The 16,600-nt window shown below is 36.8% G+C and overlaps 3 protein-coding genes across 4 annotated transcripts; 2 read left to right on the top strand and 1 right to left on the bottom strand.

The window, feature by feature from the left end:
- The first annotated feature begins 624 nt into the window (after nt 1-624).
- LOC141915109 (uncharacterized) lies at nt 625-6,908 on the top strand. Of its 2 annotated transcripts, XM_074806513.1 has the most exons (12): nt 625-726; nt 966-1,014; nt 1,127-1,167; nt 1,250-1,417; nt 1,654-1,826; nt 2,168-2,353; nt 2,589-3,325; nt 3,479-3,619; nt 4,001-4,114; nt 4,512-4,768; nt 4,998-5,126; nt 5,550-6,908. In XM_074806513.1, exons 1-12 carry the CDS (start codon nt 640-642, stop codon nt 5,673-5,675), a joined length of 2,208 nt encoding a protein of 735 aa, XP_074662614.1. In that variant the 5' UTR covers nt 625-639; the 3' UTR covers nt 5,676-6,908. The 2 variants fall into 2 exon arrangements, with proteins under 2 accessions (XP_074662614.1, XP_074662615.1); XM_074806514.1 differs by lacking the exon at nt 4,001-4,114.
- Nucleotides 6,909-7,507: 599 nt separating this feature from the next.
- Nucleotides 7,508-11,642, top strand: LOC141910803 (tRNA wybutosine-synthesizing protein 5-like). Its single transcript, XM_074801628.1, has 9 exons — nt 7,508-7,652; nt 7,964-8,407; nt 8,668-8,731; nt 9,191-9,366; nt 9,676-9,768; nt 9,845-10,024; nt 10,101-10,179; nt 10,432-10,563; nt 10,967-11,642. The coding sequence occupies exons 2-9, from the start codon at nt 7,977-7,979 to the stop codon at nt 11,126-11,128; spliced, it is 1,317 nt and encodes a 438-aa protein (XP_074657729.1). The 5' UTR covers nt 7,508-7,652; nt 7,964-7,976; the 3' UTR covers nt 11,129-11,642.
- A 127-nt stretch (nt 11,643-11,769) lies between these two features.
- On the bottom strand, nt 11,770-15,890 carry LOC141908046 (splicing factor 3A subunit 3-like). The gene is made up of 14 exons (XM_074797843.1): nt 15,700-15,890; nt 15,555-15,602; nt 15,361-15,413; nt 15,169-15,274; nt 14,865-14,937; nt 14,700-14,791; nt 13,820-14,041; nt 13,214-13,350; nt 13,013-13,123; nt 12,682-12,916; nt 12,488-12,598; nt 12,212-12,302; nt 12,071-12,126; nt 11,770-11,935 (listed from the first exon to the last, which is right to left on the bottom strand). The coding sequence occupies exons 1-14, from the start codon at nt 15,793-15,795 to the stop codon at nt 11,858-11,860; spliced, it is 1,509 nt and encodes a 502-aa protein (XP_074653944.1). The 5' UTR covers nt 15,796-15,890; the 3' UTR covers nt 11,770-11,857.
- Between the last annotated feature and the right edge of the window lie 710 nt (nt 15,891-16,600).

Genomic DNA, 16,600 nt, shown 5'->3' with positions numbered 1-16,600 from the left:
ATATCGAATTCCAGAGTCCCACGTCTTTGCGGTCCCAGATCCGACGCGAGTGGATTGAGTGCATGATCGAATAATAAAACCCCCAACTTCATTTAAAAAACCCAAATTTCTTTCTTTAATTATGATACTGGATTAAACGGTGTCATCATGTAAATCTAGGAACTAGTCCATATTAAGAATTTCGTTTCTTGCTTTCAGTCTTAAAATGATAACTTATCTGTTTTTTTCCAAAATATTTTAATGGCGTTCATGTAAATGTTTGTTTATGGATAAGATTGGTAAGGGGAAAAATTTATTTGAGCCTTTCTTTTCGAAGACAGAATAGGTACTCAAGCAAGCAAGGAAAGCTAGCAAACAAGAAGCATTTGGCAACTGGCAACTAGCAACTGGCAATGTCGTCTCAGGGCTTCCATAATTTACTCGGATTATTGAATTGAAAATTAATTCAAGTTAGAATTTATTGCTCACTGAGATAATAAACCCACAAAGAAAAGAAAAGTCAATACTATAATACCAAAACAAGACAAGAATCGTTTACGTAATATTAATGAAATGCCATATTACGAAAAAAAAAACAGAAACCTCGCGTGCCAGTTGCCACTTCCTCGATAGAGGGCGTCGAAATCGTTAATAGGAAAAATGGCGGAGAGAAGAAGACGAGCGAAGAAAAATAGCGAGACAGATTCAGAGGAGGATACAGAAAAAGTGAAGATATCTACAACTCCGGTAAAATTATTGAAATATCCGCGAATTGGTGTTAAAAACCTGGTTGAATTTAAAGAATTTGTCGATGAAAAGTGACGCGTGGAATAGAGATAGAAATAGAGAGAGCGTGTGGCCGACCGGCCGTCCGTCGTATGTTTGTGTGTGTACTGAATCAGAGTGCCGCAGTACCACGGGCCACTCACCGCTCGCTCGATAACCACTGAGTAAATCCATTAACGACTTTAAATTGATACTTTCAGACTGATTCCACAACCACTAACGCGACTCCAGGCCCAGGAGCTACAGAAGGTAAGTCTAACTTGTCATTCGTCTCGACCTAAATCATCTAAATTTCAAAATTTGATTTGACGCTAAATGATTAATAATGATTATTATTTTTCATGAGAATTGTTAATTCTAGAAGCTGAAAACTCTGAGTATGAAAGTGCTGAGGAGGATCAGGTAGGTAAAATACCGATATCAATGGAAACTTTTGCTTTGACTGATGAACTAAAATGCATGATGTTGTATTTATTTTATATAGACTGATGAAGATGAAACAGACAGTGAAGAGGAGACAGATGATGATGATGATGAGGAAGATGAAAGCGAAGATGAAACTGATGATACGGCTGCAGTAGAGGGTGATGGAGGAGGGGAGTATGAAGATGACGGATGGGTTGATGAGGAGAGGCAAAGCGGCGATGGACAGGTTCTCATAGATTTTATCATTAACCCAAAAGCGCCATCCTTAAGATATTGATGAACTACGTTCAAGTGAACCATTTCAGTGTCGTTAGTTTCATACTTGAAATTTTGGAAAATTCCACTGCAGTATTGTGCATAGTTCCTACCTTGAGCCCTTTTAATTCATGAATGAAATTATATCGAATTAGGACTTATGTTGCATAAATGATAAGTAAATAAATGATAATTATGAATTTTAAGGAACAGCCGGACGAGAATCGTGATAAATTAGATGATGACGAAGACAGAAAGAATCCGGCGTATGTTCCGAGGAAAGGAGCGTTTTACGAGCACGATATGAGATTAGACGATACCGGATCACCAGAAAAAACAGACGCGCAAATAGAGACAGAAAAAAAAGAACCAGAACCGAGGTAAACACAAAAAGTGTCCTTTCGTCGCGCAGTTGCCATATGACTCCTTGATTCCTTAAAAACTCCTTCTAAATGGAAAATGCTTTTTTAAAGGTGCTTGAAACTCCTTTGATTTGAGCAAAATGCCCAAAACTGCGGAGACTTCCTCGAAATTTTACTACATTTTCTCCTTTAAAACTCCTTATAATCAGAAATAACTGATCAATAGGAACCCTGGGCTGTTCTAACAACTGGACAAAAAGTGTCAATGGAAACTTACTGAATATACCTTACCTGCTTTGTGCTGAAAATATGTGAAATTTGTAGTCTGTGTTTAAAGATGAATTGTGTTGTGGTTACAGTAGTGCTACTACGAAAAAGAAACTATGGAAAGAAGATGATAAATGGCTTCATGATAAATATGACGATGGAATGCAGTCTCCGAAATCACGTGAAGAATTAATCGCTGTTTATGGTTACGATATTCGTGCCTATGATCATCCACCGGAGAACAGTAGGAGGGGTAGACGAGGAGCAGGTGGACAGAGGTTAGTTCGGTATTTAGAAAAGTGATGTGAATTTTGCACGAACAACTCCTCTTAGATCTTATATGGTATATTTCATGTAGAGTCGGGAAGAAAACACGATATCCGTGTATGATGAATAAATGCGAGAAATCCCACGATGAATATTCAGCCGAAACGAGAAATTTCTATAAACGAGAATATATATTTATTGTGGGATTTCGTGTAGTTTAAGATTTTGATAATTGATATTTTGTAGACGCGGAAAACGAGAAACTCGACTTTCTGATTTCGTCGATGAAGAAGGACAGCGTCAGTATTCGGGTCGCGGGTATAATCGAGGTCGATTCGGGCGAGGTCGAGGCAGACGCAGTTACACCGACTTTAAAGAGAAACATTCTCCTAATAGTAACACCGATAGTACCGGAGATATTGTAGCGAATGATCACGAGAACTATCCTCAACTCGGGGGAGGTTCGTCTGAAGGATCGGGTTATAATAATCGATCTGAACGTTTTAATAATACGATGAATTCACAGCAGAATTATAAATCAAACAACAATAGAAATTACGAGAGTCATCAACAGCAGCCGAGATCCGGACCGGGGCGTTATCAGAATAATGAGAGAGCGAAATCTATACCTAGAGAAAACGTAGCGCCTAAAATAACGAAACAATGGACGAATAGTAATTACAGGAATACGGACGGTAACAACGCGGCGGCTGCGAGCAGCGGTAACAGAAATAACGAACAATCAGTCAAAAACACGTCATCTGCTGCGACTATACGCGAGACTAGATCAGCGTCGCCATCTGGTGGCGAGGTCGAGAAGAAATCGTACTCGCGAGACAGACGAGTTCGAACAATCGGTAAAACACGAATACAAGACGCTGAAACATCGTCAGCGGCGACGACGTCGTCAAGTTTTAACATCGAGAATAAATTATCGCAACAAGTCGACGAGTTATCAATTCAAGAGACCGACTCAAAAACAGGTATTTATCAGTTACATTCCCCTCTATAGACCGGATATAGGGTGGATCTAGAAAACTCGAGGTTATTAATTTGTAAATTGTCGGAAAGTGGCCGTCCTGTAAGGAAAATGTTCTATGTTCGACAGTATAACTGTTTGTTTGTATTTATGGAAGGTGGCGCCACCGATGTTGAAGATCGTTCTCGGTCGAAGACGGAAAATCAACCTCGATCGAAGCGTTATTCTACACAACGTCAGAGAAATTTAGCTGAGATGAATTTTACGCCTCAAGAACAAATGGCGTATTACGGAACTGGTAAGTATGACATCATACGGTAAACTGCACGATTGCCTCGTATCTCGTGGGAACAATGAAATATTCCGTCTGACACGAGTCAATTCCTGCAGGGCAGTGGGAGTGACAGTGAGTCATTGTTTAGTGTTCCTACAGTCCCTCAAAAACCTGCATAATTCAACTCATTATCGAAGTCAAATTCTGAAAATTTTCATTCAGAAATTCTTTCATCATGTATTTTCAAAGAACCATTTTTCATGAATCAAGACTAAGACAGTTTAGAATGCCGTGTGTTCTAGGCATGCGATACTCCGAAGTACTCGGCTCCGAGGCAAAATCAGTTTACTGTGTGTATTATCTATGACTGTTTTATATAAAGGTGTTGGTATTTATTTGATTCAGGTTACCCAACCCCTCCGCAACCACCATCAGCTGCTATGTTCACTGTTCCTCCTCCCTCTTCATCTCAACAAGACGCCGCTACATTTCCACCCACCGGTATGATCGCTTACCCAGGTAATTACTACAGCTATTCTATCTCTAATTCTGATTTTGGTTTAATCGGATGTTATTTCGTCCACCTGGTGTATGATACGATGATGTCAGTCGTGGTTTGAATGAACATTTGATGACTTGCGCTTAATCAACAGAATCGAGACTAAAGAATTGGAATTATCCTGTGATGACTTGAGCATGAGTCCCACAATAGAATTTCATATGATGAAATTTATTAAAATGAAGATTGTTAACATGTTCTTTACAATGATGACTTTAGTAAATTTGAGTGTATAGTGTATTTTCAATTTCTCATAAAATTCAGTCGTGATAGATATGGATAAAGAGAGGTTTCACTGTTGAAAATCTCGTGCTTGAATTTCACAGCAAGTTTTTAATAAACTCTGATGTATTTCAGTTGTATCAACTGGTACACCCGCTCTCCCTACGCAACCACCACCACATATTCTCGCACAGACCACAGCCACGCAGGGAGGAGCTGTTATACCCGGGCAGTTCGCGCCAATCATGGGTTATACACCCACTCATTATCAACTAGTCGGGCAAATGTCGGTACCCTCCGGACCACCACCCGGTCTCCCGGCTGTACCACTACCAGCGGTGCCTATACCACAAACACAGCAACAGACAGCTGCACAACAAGTCATCGCACAGGTACCAGTAGCTGATTCTATTTTCATAAAATATCGAGGTCATGTAGTAGACAAAATAGTTTGACCAAACGGTATTTGTATGACTGAAAATTGATGACGTTAAGTCATAGAATTTGATTTCAAGAGTTCATGGAATTGTATATTCGGCAATGGAAGCTACGAATCTTAAACAACTATTTTGAAGCAAAAATGAATATTTCTTTACTAAATATAGATAATTGATATTTTAGGGGCCGGGTCAAGAACTGTATCATCGCGGTGGAACTACGTATTTCAATCCTGAAATACAGCCTCAGATAAGTCCGAATCGGTCTCCAGTTCGACGACCTAAAACAGCTATACCTATCATCAATCCTCAGGTAGAAATCATCTATGAAAATTGATACAGTATCGTAAAACCTGTTTAATCTGGATTCGACCCTGCATTGTTAAGATTACCGAGTATTTAATGGAACCTCGTTATAATAATAATTTATCAGATGTGAGAAACCTAGGGTTTTGTCTCAAATAGATTTAACAGATTCAACTGAATAATATTATACCAAATTAATGTATCGGTTTTAAGGTCGGATCAGATTTTCTGATGGGATGAAGTTTATTGTAACGAGGTTCCACTGTAGGACACTTCTCCGGGTAGTGAACCTTTTGAAATATAGAATTCATATGAATTGATGAGAATGATCAAAATCCGGATTGAACTGGTTTGCATAGAAATAATCTGTTTGGAGTTTGCATGTTCAAATCAAGTAACTAGAAACTGTCATATAGTGATATAATTTCAGGATTTAAAACAAGGAGTTGATAGCGGTGGAGCTGGAGATAGTAATAATACAATACAAGTGCCACGTAGTCCGACTGGTAGTCCAAAAATAACTATCGTTTCAGAACCGGTTGAAACTAGCGTCTGATCGTAGTTAACCTATAGTAAAAAAACTGTGTCTCTGTTTAATGTAAGTGAATTGTGAAATATCTGATCGATAGAACAAACTGTTCTCTAGGGTAGCTTACCGTACTTCTACTTTCACTATTTGTGATACGTTTCTGTTTATGGTTTGTTTTCATATTTAATGTCATTCATTATTGTTGTTAGTCTTTAACAAGAAGTATTGAGACCATGATGTAATAATGTGGCTAGCTATTCTGCGATTCACCAATTCATTTCTGTGTTTATTAAGAATCAAATACAATTTGAATCAATTCAAAGATTCATCATTCTATAAAGGTTACTAACTTACTCTTATAATTCAAACGCAAATATAATAGCTCAGCAACTTTGCATCAATTCATGGTAGCAAGTTGTTTAAAAAATTATCGCTTCTGAGCTCTATTAAGAACCTTTCAAGTTTTATATTTTTAAGAATAAATTGCATGAAAAATGCAGGTTTCAAATGTTGTTTAGTATTTAGTGAACTGTCAGTAGTTTGCCTACAATTTTTGCCTTTCCTGAAATAGTATACAGATGAATATAAGAATGTACATACATTTTATTAGGATTTGATGAAGAAATAAGTGTCAATTCTTGTATATAAAGAGATCGGTCTCTGGTGATCCATGCTATTTACGGTACATGTTGAGTGCACAAATAGTTTCCTGAGAATGTAAATATTAGTGATGGTTCATCGATTCCTCTGATTGCATGATGTTTATACTAATCTTGTACAGTTGGTACAATTTGCTACACCCTTCCGGTAAATTTATTGAAATGTACCTAATTCTAGTTAGTGTCACAACTGCGTGTGTGTATTTATCAATAAGTATACTCGTTTTCAAGTGTAGTTCTAATGTGTACTCAATTTTGGGTGCCTGCCTTACCGTGAATACCTTGAGAAAAGGAGGCCCCTCGTGTACACTTCAGCTTTATTTGTAGCAGTAACAACCAACATAACTAATTTATCCACCACAAAGGATAGGCTACATACTTGCAATTGAGTACCCTATACTTGTCGAGTCCTGTAGCCAGAATTGTTAACTTTTTGATATATTTGCCTTTGATTTTAGTTCAGCTGCATTTAATTAAAAATCAAGTCTACTATCAGGCTTTGAGTAGTAAGCTAATTTAGATAATTGTTATAAAAGCTGAATGTAAGTTGTGTATGTATCAATGCTAGGAGTGTTATCTCTTCATTAGTCGTAAAAATAAAACGTATCATTTTATCATCAATATTTCTGGTTTTTCCACTTGTCTAGTCAATATTCCAGCGGATTTGAAGCTTCCAAAGCAATTGACAACCAATTTCAGCCGGTCAGTTGTAGCCTTGCCATTGGCTTTGAATGCCTGTGCGCAAATGCCATGCCAGACTGTGCTCTTGCGTACTTCCACAACTACATGTATTGTAGATTGAAAAAAACTTTATTAATGCCCTGAATTGTGCTTGTTTTTCACGGCCGATAAGTGCTACTTATTTACTCTTTAACTTTTTCTAAACATAATATAGAAGTTGTCAAATAAACACTATAATCCGTGTAAACTGTAGATAAATGAAGAAATCCCACACTTCTCCACCTGTTGATGGCTGTTAGTCAACAGCCGAAACGTTGTGGTTTCGTAATAATAAATTTGATAGTATAATTTCAAATTCGAAGTGTGGGATTTCTTCATTTATAATATAGAAGTTTTCATCTTACTCAGGTGTCTCACCACGGCGCAGGTTCTCTCACGGATAGTCTGCTCGGATGTCTCGCTACGGCGCAGGTTCTCTCACGTCACCTGAGACATTCAATTCAATTCTGTTTTTATTCTACGAAATGATCGGGCCGGGACGGACTGTTCAAATATATTTAATTACGTCCTGGTTTGTAGCGTATAGCTGATGACAGTACACAATACATTCACACACTGTCAGTTCGATGTCATAGAGAGAGATTGTACTTTCAAACTGAGCAAGGTAGGTTGATATATTCAAATAAGGAAGTTTTTCGGTAAAAAAGTTGTTTGTTCAGTAGATCATCATTTCGGCATTTGACTGTGTTCGGCAACATGTTTGCGTAGGCAGTTTATCCCTAATAATATCATTATCCTATTATCCGTTGGAATATATTTTATTAGCCGATTATCCTTATTAGTGGGGGCGATGTAATTTACAAATGCAGCATCACCATAATATCCATGTACAATAAAGTTTGCTTGAGATGAAGAAATGTTCTAATAATGTGGTAAGTGAAAGTGGCTTTTATGTTTTCTCTTGTCTAATTACAGCGTCCACATCAACATGAATGAGACCTACTTGATATCATTGTTGATTGCTGTGTGTTTGAAGTTAAGTTTGACTTTAGCTGATGATAGCAGCAGTAGTAGTGACGATGATTCTGGACATATGAAACCATTTGGTTGTTGCGGAAAGAAGATGAAAATGGATGAAATTGACGGTTGGCCGAAGAGTTCAGTTCTCGTAGATAATTACGCTAAAAAGAATATACCGTTAGTGATGAGAAATGCTGCTAAAGTTTCGCCCGCTTATGATTTATGGACAGATGAATATTTCCTATCGATGAATATCCCAAAAGAGGCTAAAGTGAATATCGAACAGCGTAAGAAGGAAGATCGATTACAACCGACTGCGGAAATGCATTTTCAAGAATGGGTGCGAAATTATAATAACACAGATAAATACATGGTTCATGATATTCCTGATTATTTGGGGTATGTTTCACAGAGACCGGTGTCATAGTTGAGTTCACCCATGGGGTGCAGTTTCACTGAAGAACTTTATGCCTAAAACGGTGAAGTTTGAATTGTTTTCCTCAGTGGAATAAGAAATAATATGAAGTAACCAATAACAGCTAAAAATTTCTAATATTCTTCCTTTTTTGTGAAACTGGATCCAGATCAGTGTTATTCATTGCAAGCAGAATCTGTTTTGTTAAGATCGTAAAGTGACATTTGAATTTTATCTGTTTTAGTAAAGATGTATTTGTGCCTCCTCCGCTTCAATGTGAAAAACTACTCAAACACATCGTAACAGCTGTAAGTATTAGAACCCGATCCATTGCTATTGATCACCTCTTCCTATTAGAACCCGATCAATCGCTATTGATCACCTCTTCCTATTAGAACCCGATCAATCCCTATTGATACCAGTGGATGCTCTTCCTCATTGAACCCCTATCCTGTCAGCAATTCTATTTCATCATCTAATTTTATTAACAATAAGCATCTCATGTATTGGTTATTTTTTATTTCTCAATATATAAACAACTAGCATTTCATTCATTGTTGTAAATCTCAGTTAATTCAAGTGCTTTCAGTTTTTTCCTGATTTCATTTAACAAAAGACTTCTGCTTGCAGTTTTATATACGGGTGATACTTATATGCTTCCTCTTTTAAATAAGATTTTTTTAAAATTCAAATGCCTAACCGGATCTTTTTATTTACATTTCTTACTGAATTACATGTAATGAACGATGATTGTATTGTATTTATAGATAATGTGGTTCAGCAGCGGCGGTACTAAATCTGTAGTACACACTGATAACGCTGATAATATTTTATGTTTGTATCGTGGCGAGAAGAAATTTGTGATCGTTGATCCGAATAAATATGCGGAACATGTTCCAATGGATCATCCTGAGGGAGCTTATTCATCTATTGATGTTGATAAGTATGTCATTAGTCAGTCCTTTACCTCAGACTGAACTGACTCGCACCAGACATTAGACTTTCTATCAGCTCACTTTAAAAAACTGATCGTCCACCCTTCACTTGTGTTCAGAATTTCACCTGAGAAATTTTTAATTGAAAATGAACTACAAACACTGGACATTAGACATTTTATCAACTCACTTTTAAAAACTGTTTGTCCACACTTCAACCCTAACCCTCACACCAAACCTTTAATTAGACATCACTTCTAAATGGTGAATATATTGAGAGCTATAGTTCCAGCTGTGTATATTATTCTATATTTCAGGGTTGATTTCACTAAATACAAAAAGATGAATGAAGTTGAATTTTATCATGTTCATTTATCGGCTGGGGACTGTATGTTTATACCTTATAAATGGTAGGTTTCACCTCCAAACATCTTTTCTATTCTATTTATCACTTGTTTTTTATATAAATCTAGTGAAATTTTGCAGGATTCATCAAGTGAATTCGTTTGGTAGTAATATTGCTGTGAATGTCTGGTGGACTCATGAAATAATACAAACAATCACTGATATTGAACACTGTGATAAAATTCCTGATAAAATGACTACTATGGATCAAGTTGAATTTCCTGGTTTCTCGCATCAAGATGATATGCCTTTCGAAGTTATGTGAGTAAAATTCTTACATTTTGATAATGATCCTATTATCTCTGTGGATGTGACTTGTATGTGATGTTTATTTCAGATCTGCGATGAAGGACCGAATACGACAATTACCGAGTAGAAAATTAACCTACGAGAAATTCATGAACATCCTTGTTGAGGTAATGAACATATAAACATATATCAGTTGTCAATTAGATTCGATTCTTGAAAATTAGAAAAATTTCAGTTCAGATTCAAATTCTTAGTCATGAGAACCAGAGAACTAGGTCCTGGGTCTAGTTCCATAGTTTGTGTAGAAATCAGTTCATTTTCGATGAGTTTCTCTAAACTGTGGAATTGGGTTCTGCAATTTCTAGCTTCAAATTGTGATAATCACGTGTTGTGATGCTGGTATATTTCTGATGTTTTAGGATGAATTGTTTTTGTCATCAGTTATTGGAATCGGTTACAAGAGACATATAAATCTAGCCTTCCAAATCGCGGATACAGATGGAGATGGTTACATAACGTTGAATGAAGCCTATAACCTGGATAACACACAGGTAACGAGGCTAGTTCTTTAAAAATAAAGTCTGTTATAACGCCACCATTGGGACCAAGAGAGACCATTTAACAAATTTGGTGTATTTTCATTGAATTTGAGATAGATTTGCTATTAAAGCGAGCACTGGTAGAAAGAAAGGATGGTTTCATGGACTTTTACTGTACAGTCAAAACCCATCACTATTTTTCAGTCCTAATTTGTATTTGCAATTCAATTTATAAATATAAGTCATCAATCATTCAGATAAATCATCAACATAATTCACCTAGAATTTTTAATTCTTGTATCTTCTTGGTTTAATATACTGATGTGTGTTCATTATTTATCATGTTGTTTAATCAGGGTTCTTCGTGTCTCTAATCAATAGATCAATTTTGACGTGTAATATTTACTATTTATAGGTTGGAGAGGATTTCAAATCGCAGCTGATGCAATACGGTGCTATACTGAGTGCTTCACAGAAAGATCTCGACGATGCCGAGAAAATCATTGATAAAACTGAAGATCCTCATGAAATGAAGGCAGCAGCAGAAGCAGCAGCTCGGATCAGAGATGAGCTATAAATAGAAATGACAGGGAATTCTTCACTCGAGAATTTACACCTATTTACATTTGAAATATATACTTAACTCACCTCTTTCATAAGCAATATTTATATTTATTGAATAATTCACTTTTTCTTATATAATCAAGTGCTACTGTATGTGCTACTAACAGGGTTCTTACAGATCAGGGAATCCATGTCCCTGAACTTAGATAAAAAATTCCCCGATTGAATTATAGTATCCTCACTGGAGGTTGTTTCTGATCAGAGGTTCCTTGTGCCACTCGTCGGCAAAAATTCAAATTCCCTGATTTTTCCGATCTGCTAGAACCGTGTTCTTCAACGTTCAGCTCAATGTATTTACATTCCTTAAACTGACTCAACTAGACTGTCCCTGTATTCAAACACTGCGTCGATGTGTAGTGCACGCATTTTATTTGTTCACCTTGTAACATTTTTTATTTATAAACAATGAATAATTCTAGTCTATTTGATTTTGGTTGTATTTCATGTTTTCACAATCCGATTGTAGCTGGTAGATTTATATATTCAAATATATTTTATGAAGCAATGTTGATTCCTTTTTGCTCAATGATGCTGGAACTTGGAGAGAATTTCGGAAATTTGAAACCGTGTTATTCTAAAACGACGAAGAACGAGTTGTTGTGTAAAAAGTTTATTTACAATAATTAATTTAAATGCTATAATTCACTGTGATTAGTGAACATTTATTCGTTAACATTCTAACTCAAAGAAGTCCTTGTCTCTTCAAATCATCGTATGTTTTCTTTGTGACAACATTTCCAGCTGAGTCTTCGAATTCCTCCTAGAAAAACATCAATTAGAAACATTATTTAAGAGCTGTTTTTAGAAAATCTTAGTGCATAACGAGTAGTGGCATTTTGTTAAGTCCGAATACCAGTGATCTGACTGATGATTTGAGAGGAAGTGGATCCCTTACCTCAGTATCTGGTCTCCATCTTTCATCTTCTTTAGCCGACTTAATTTTCTGCCACACTGAAACGTAAAACATTTTTTATTAAGTCAAAATCGATTCATTCTCGAATCTGATCAAAAATGTCGGTACGCGTATTATACTCACATGCCACAGCATCTTCGATCAATGTGACATTAGCGAAATGAGCCGTATTGGGAATTCCTAAACATCTCATACCGTGAGCGTGGCGCCATTCCTTCAAAATTAATATCAATATTATTATTCAGTTAACAGACTAGCTAATTCCACTCAAGTCAGATCTGACTTCATCCAACTCAGTTAAGTCGTCATTTAGATATTAAGATGTTCATCCTAGCTACGACAACTGCAGCTAGTTTTCTCTTGTTAAATAAACCGATGGTTGATGAACTGTGAACTTACAGCGAAATGTCTCTGGAATGCTTTAGGTCCCCTGTACGTATAATTACCGCATATCTCGCAACTATAGTTTATATTCAACCCATGAAGTTTGTATAACCAGTACGGAATTGGCTGAAATCGAAAATCATAATATTCATAAATTCAACTTCCACAACTAGGGATGTTTTATATATAAAGATGTGAGGTCGTCCTACCTTGCCGTCCCAACCGAGGGGTAAATTTTTCGGATTATAAGGAATATCATTTTCGTCGTCATCCGAATCATCATCGCTGAAATGTTCCTCGTCTGATTCGTCTCTTTCCTCTCCGGTTCGCGCTTGTTTACGTTGCACATTGTCTCGCGTTGAAGCCCGCTGTTCCGATAGGATTTCTGACAATCGGTAAACTTGACATTCCAGAAACGCTATTTCTTTGTGTCGTTCAGAATCCCTGTCAAACATCATTCAAACACCATAAACTCATCAGCGTCATTAGAATATTTAAGTTTTTTTTAGAAACTTTTTTCTCAAAAGTAGAGAAACTGACCTGGTTTTTCCGGCTTTTCCAGGTTTAGATTTAGCGAACATCGACACATCCAAATCTTCTAATCTTTTTCCTTTAGTTCCGAACAGTCTTTGTGAACGTTCTTCCAATGTTCTGAAGTTATTAAACGAATACAACTAAAATGTCTTAAATTCATATGATACTTTTGTCATTTCAATTGGTTGAAAAAATTTGAATTCTTACCCGCCACATTTTACATTGAGAGCCATCAGAGCCGATTTCAATCTATCCAAACCTAATGACGCTAATTCTTCCCATGAAGAAAACGCCGACAGATCGAGATGAGCTCCGACGTGTTGAAGAGCACCACTCGCTTCTTTCTATAATCAAACAAACACTTATATTAAACAAACCTCTTGAAGCCAAATTAGAGTCAAATTCGGGTGTCTGTACCCATCAGACTATCTAATAATGAGGATTTATTTTCGTGGATATAGCGCATTTTCTAGATAGTAATCTATGCACTTCACATAAGATTGAAAAATGAAAAAATTTAAAACTACTAAAACTACCAACGCCAGGACCCAGTTTCACAAAAAGGATTAAGGCCTAAATCGATTTAAGATAAACTGAACTAGTGAAGAAATTAAATCGATTTAAGAGATAAACCTTTTTGTGAAACTGGGCCCTGGACCCCAGGCACTTTTATTTGAAAATAAATTAGCTTTTGCCTGAACCTCGAGTCAAAGATATAGACATTTTCTGAGCATGCATGGAAAATCTGATCATCCAGATTTAACTGATCATAAGTTGATTGTGTGAGGGTTTGCAGGAATCGTCTAAACTTACCGGCCATCCCGGAAAACTACCATCCGTCCATTGATCTTCGAATTCGTCACGTATTTTCTCGATCTCCTCGCCGACGTCTAACAATGGTTTCACGCGGTGACAGTAATTCTGTAGATACTCGAGTAACATGTGTAAATAACTACGATACGCCGCATTCTTACGATCCTTCGCGATATCAAATAATTGATCAAACGTCGACAAATATTTCAGATAATCAATTTTCTGTAAGAAAAAAAAAAAACAGAAAGATACAATAAGAGCGATAAAAAACCTGGATCTGATTCCTGACAGTTGTGAATTGAGATTTGCCACTATTGAAAGTAGTTAATCTCGAACGTTTTGATTCAAGTGTCAAATCTTAACACAATGGAAGAACTGGATCTTATAGTTGTGAGTTACAGATAACTCAGAACTCAGGATCCAGTTCCACTGTTGTGAGTTCGAGACTCAGAACTCGAGATCCAGTTCCACTGTTGTGAGTTCGAGACTCAGAACTCTGGATCCAGTTCCACTGTTGTGAGTTACAGATAACTCAGAACTCAGGATCCAGTTCCACTGTTGTGAGTTCGAGACTCAGAACTCGGGATCCAGTTCCACTGTTGTGAGTTACAGATAACTCAGAACTCGGGATCCAGTTCCACTGTTGTGAGTTACAGATAACTCAGAACTCAGGATCCAGTTCCACAGTTGTGAGTTCGAGACACAGAACTCGGGATCCAGTTCCACTGTTGTGAGTTACAGATAACTCAGGATCCAGTTCCACAGTTGTGAGTTAGAGTTAACTCTGAACTCAGGAGAGTTCCTCAAGTGGTTGACCTTTTGAGCAACTGACTGTTGATCGATAGAGACCTATAAAACCAATTGGTTAGTTATAAATTACCTCCATTCCTTTCAGATTGATAAAGCGTTCGTAACACTCATGCATATCGAGGTATTTGCCGTAACCTTCTTCATCGGTGAAATCAACCATATCTAAAAATCAAATCTTTTGAATATAGTCCGTTCTAGAATAAACTGTTCCTCAAATAGACTAGCTGTAACTTACTCTGAAATTCTTCCGATGGTTTTTCTCTGATATTGTTCAACTCTTCAAATTCAACAGACATCGGTACACTGATCTATGAACAACAATCGATATCATCGTAAAATTAAGAGAAGAAATTATGAAATTCACATTGAAGTTTATACATAGTGGCCGCAAGTTATCTAGCAATCTTAAATTTCCCCGAGTCCCTCATCTTTAGCGTTTTTTTTACAAAATTCCCGTACTTTTTTAAAGAAAAGGAAATTCCGTGACTTTTCCTTATTTCCAGGTAAGTGGCGCCACCCTGTTTTATCCAATATTTTACCTCATTCGGATGTTTTCTGTGAAATTCTTTTATCGCTTTTAATCTTGAATAGAATTCAGCGAATTCATTCGGTCCACTTAATGACTGGACTTCTTCTTTTCTTAATCTGCAAGAAATAGAAAATCATTCGTGAAAATGTCAATTTTACAATCTGTTAGACTTGATCTGACAATCCGCGGTAATCGATCTTACCCATCTTTATCATCGTAAAGATCTTTAAGTTCTGTGGTGGATTCCATATATCTCTAATGAAAATAAATTATTTACCCCTTATTAATTAATGACAATGACAAAACTGCAAAAAAGCAGTGCCAGAATGGCAGCAGAGCAGATAAAAACAAATATAAATCAAATCTGACCACAGCAAATCATGTCATTTCACTTACATCAAGTAACTGTTTTAACATGTGATCCGAATTTATGTGTTCTCGGTGCTAAAAAACGAACATAAATCGAATGTTAACGCGTAAAAAATATTAGGAAATGTAGCAATAAATCTTAATTGAATTGTATTGGTAAACGAAAACGTACGGTTTTAGAAGGATGCAGCATCTGTTTAGTCATAGCGTCCATTAATCTTTCCCTCTCCTCGTGATAGCGACGCTGTTGTTCTAACAGGGTCTCCATTCTGTCCACTAGGATCACTTGGATATCCGGGTAAATTGGAAAAAAATCGAAAAAGAAAAACGATCTTGGAACGATTAATTACACTTCCGGTTAGTTCTGAGATCGGCCGCTAGGTGGGGTAGTAGTACGGATCTGCGGACCCTCGAACCTTGCGACCCAGGTTCGACGCCAACTAGGGATGAATATTGTTTTTTTTTTCTCATTGCTAACCCTTCTCCTTAAGTTCCTATACTTGATTGGATTTGATGCATTTTCCCACTTAATATTGAACGAAGAACTTACACAGTTTTGAATGATTCTCCAATGACGCAATTAAAATTCCATATCAGGAATTTTCTAAATGAAAATTGCTATAGAAATACTAATTTCTATTGTCCAGTCAATGTTCTATTAATTTTCTCTTCAAACCACACAATTTGATTCGAGCATTGAACAGGAGACCGGGTGGATTGACTCACATATTGAGATGTTTATATCAACCCCAGGGGCCAGGGTGTTCTGGTAGTAGAAAAAAACGGTTGACCATTAGAGCCCTCTAGTGAACGGATTTTTGGGGGTAAAAAAGCCTGTACAGGGTTTTTGCGTTTATCCAATGAAAATTCGCTTAACAAATAGACAGCGAAAGTTCGTCATTGGTAGCGCCGTACGGGTAGTCGGAATTCGGTCGGCATCACTCTCGCTTCCAAAAACCGACAGTCTTTGACGATTTTGTATTCAATTTACGGCAAATAAAACGATTTTTATTCGATATTTGCGAAATTCCGGAGGATTATTTGATTGATTTGTAAATTGTAATATTGATAAC

The sequence above is a fragment of the Tubulanus polymorphus genome, chromosome 1 (genome assembly GCF_964204645.1).
Source record: "Tubulanus polymorphus chromosome 1, tnTubPoly1.2, whole genome shotgun sequence".
Classification (NCBI taxonomy): Eukaryota; Metazoa; Nemertea; class Palaeonemertea; order Tubulaniformes; family Tubulanidae; genus Tubulanus; species Tubulanus polymorphus.
The sequence above is the reverse complement of the archived record's forward strand: the minus strand, read 5'-3'. Positions and strand labels throughout refer to the sequence as shown.

Bases quoted from the DNA above. Each gene is read 5' to 3' on its own strand.
- LOC141915109 (XM_074806513.1), top strand. From the start codon at position 640: ATGGCGGAGAGAAGAAGACGAGCGAAGAAAAATAGCGAGACAGATTCA. The intron at 727-965 runs GTAAAATTATTG...TGATACTTTCAG, and splicing joins TGAAGATATCTACAACTCCG to ACTGATTCCACAACCACTAA. The intron at 1,418-1,653 runs GTTCTCATAGAT...ATGAATTTTAAG, and splicing joins GGCAAAGCGGCGATGGACAG to GAACAGCCGGACGAGAATCG.
- LOC141910803 (XM_074801628.1), top strand. From the start codon at position 7,977: ATGAATGAGACCTACTTGATATCATTGTTGATTGCTGTGTGTTTGAAG. The intron at 8,732-9,190 runs GTAAGTATTAGA...TTGTATTTATAG, and splicing joins TCAAACACATCGTAACAGCT to ATAATGTGGTTCAGCAGCGG. The intron at 10,180-10,431 runs GTAATGAACATA...CTGATGTTTTAG, and splicing joins TCATGAACATCCTTGTTGAG to GATGAATTGTTTTTGTCATC.
- LOC141908046 (XM_074797843.1), bottom strand. From the start codon at position 15,795: ATGGAGACCCTGTTAGAACAACAGCGTCGCTATCACGAGGAGAGGGAA. The intron at 15,603-15,699 runs GTACGTTTTCGT...TTCGTTTTTTAG, and splicing joins TGCTGCATCCTTCTAAAACC to CACCGAGAACACATAAATTC. The intron at 11,936-12,070 runs GTAAGGGATCCA...ATGTTTTTCTAG, and splicing joins GATGGAGACCAGATACTGAG to GAGGAATTCGAAGACTCAGC.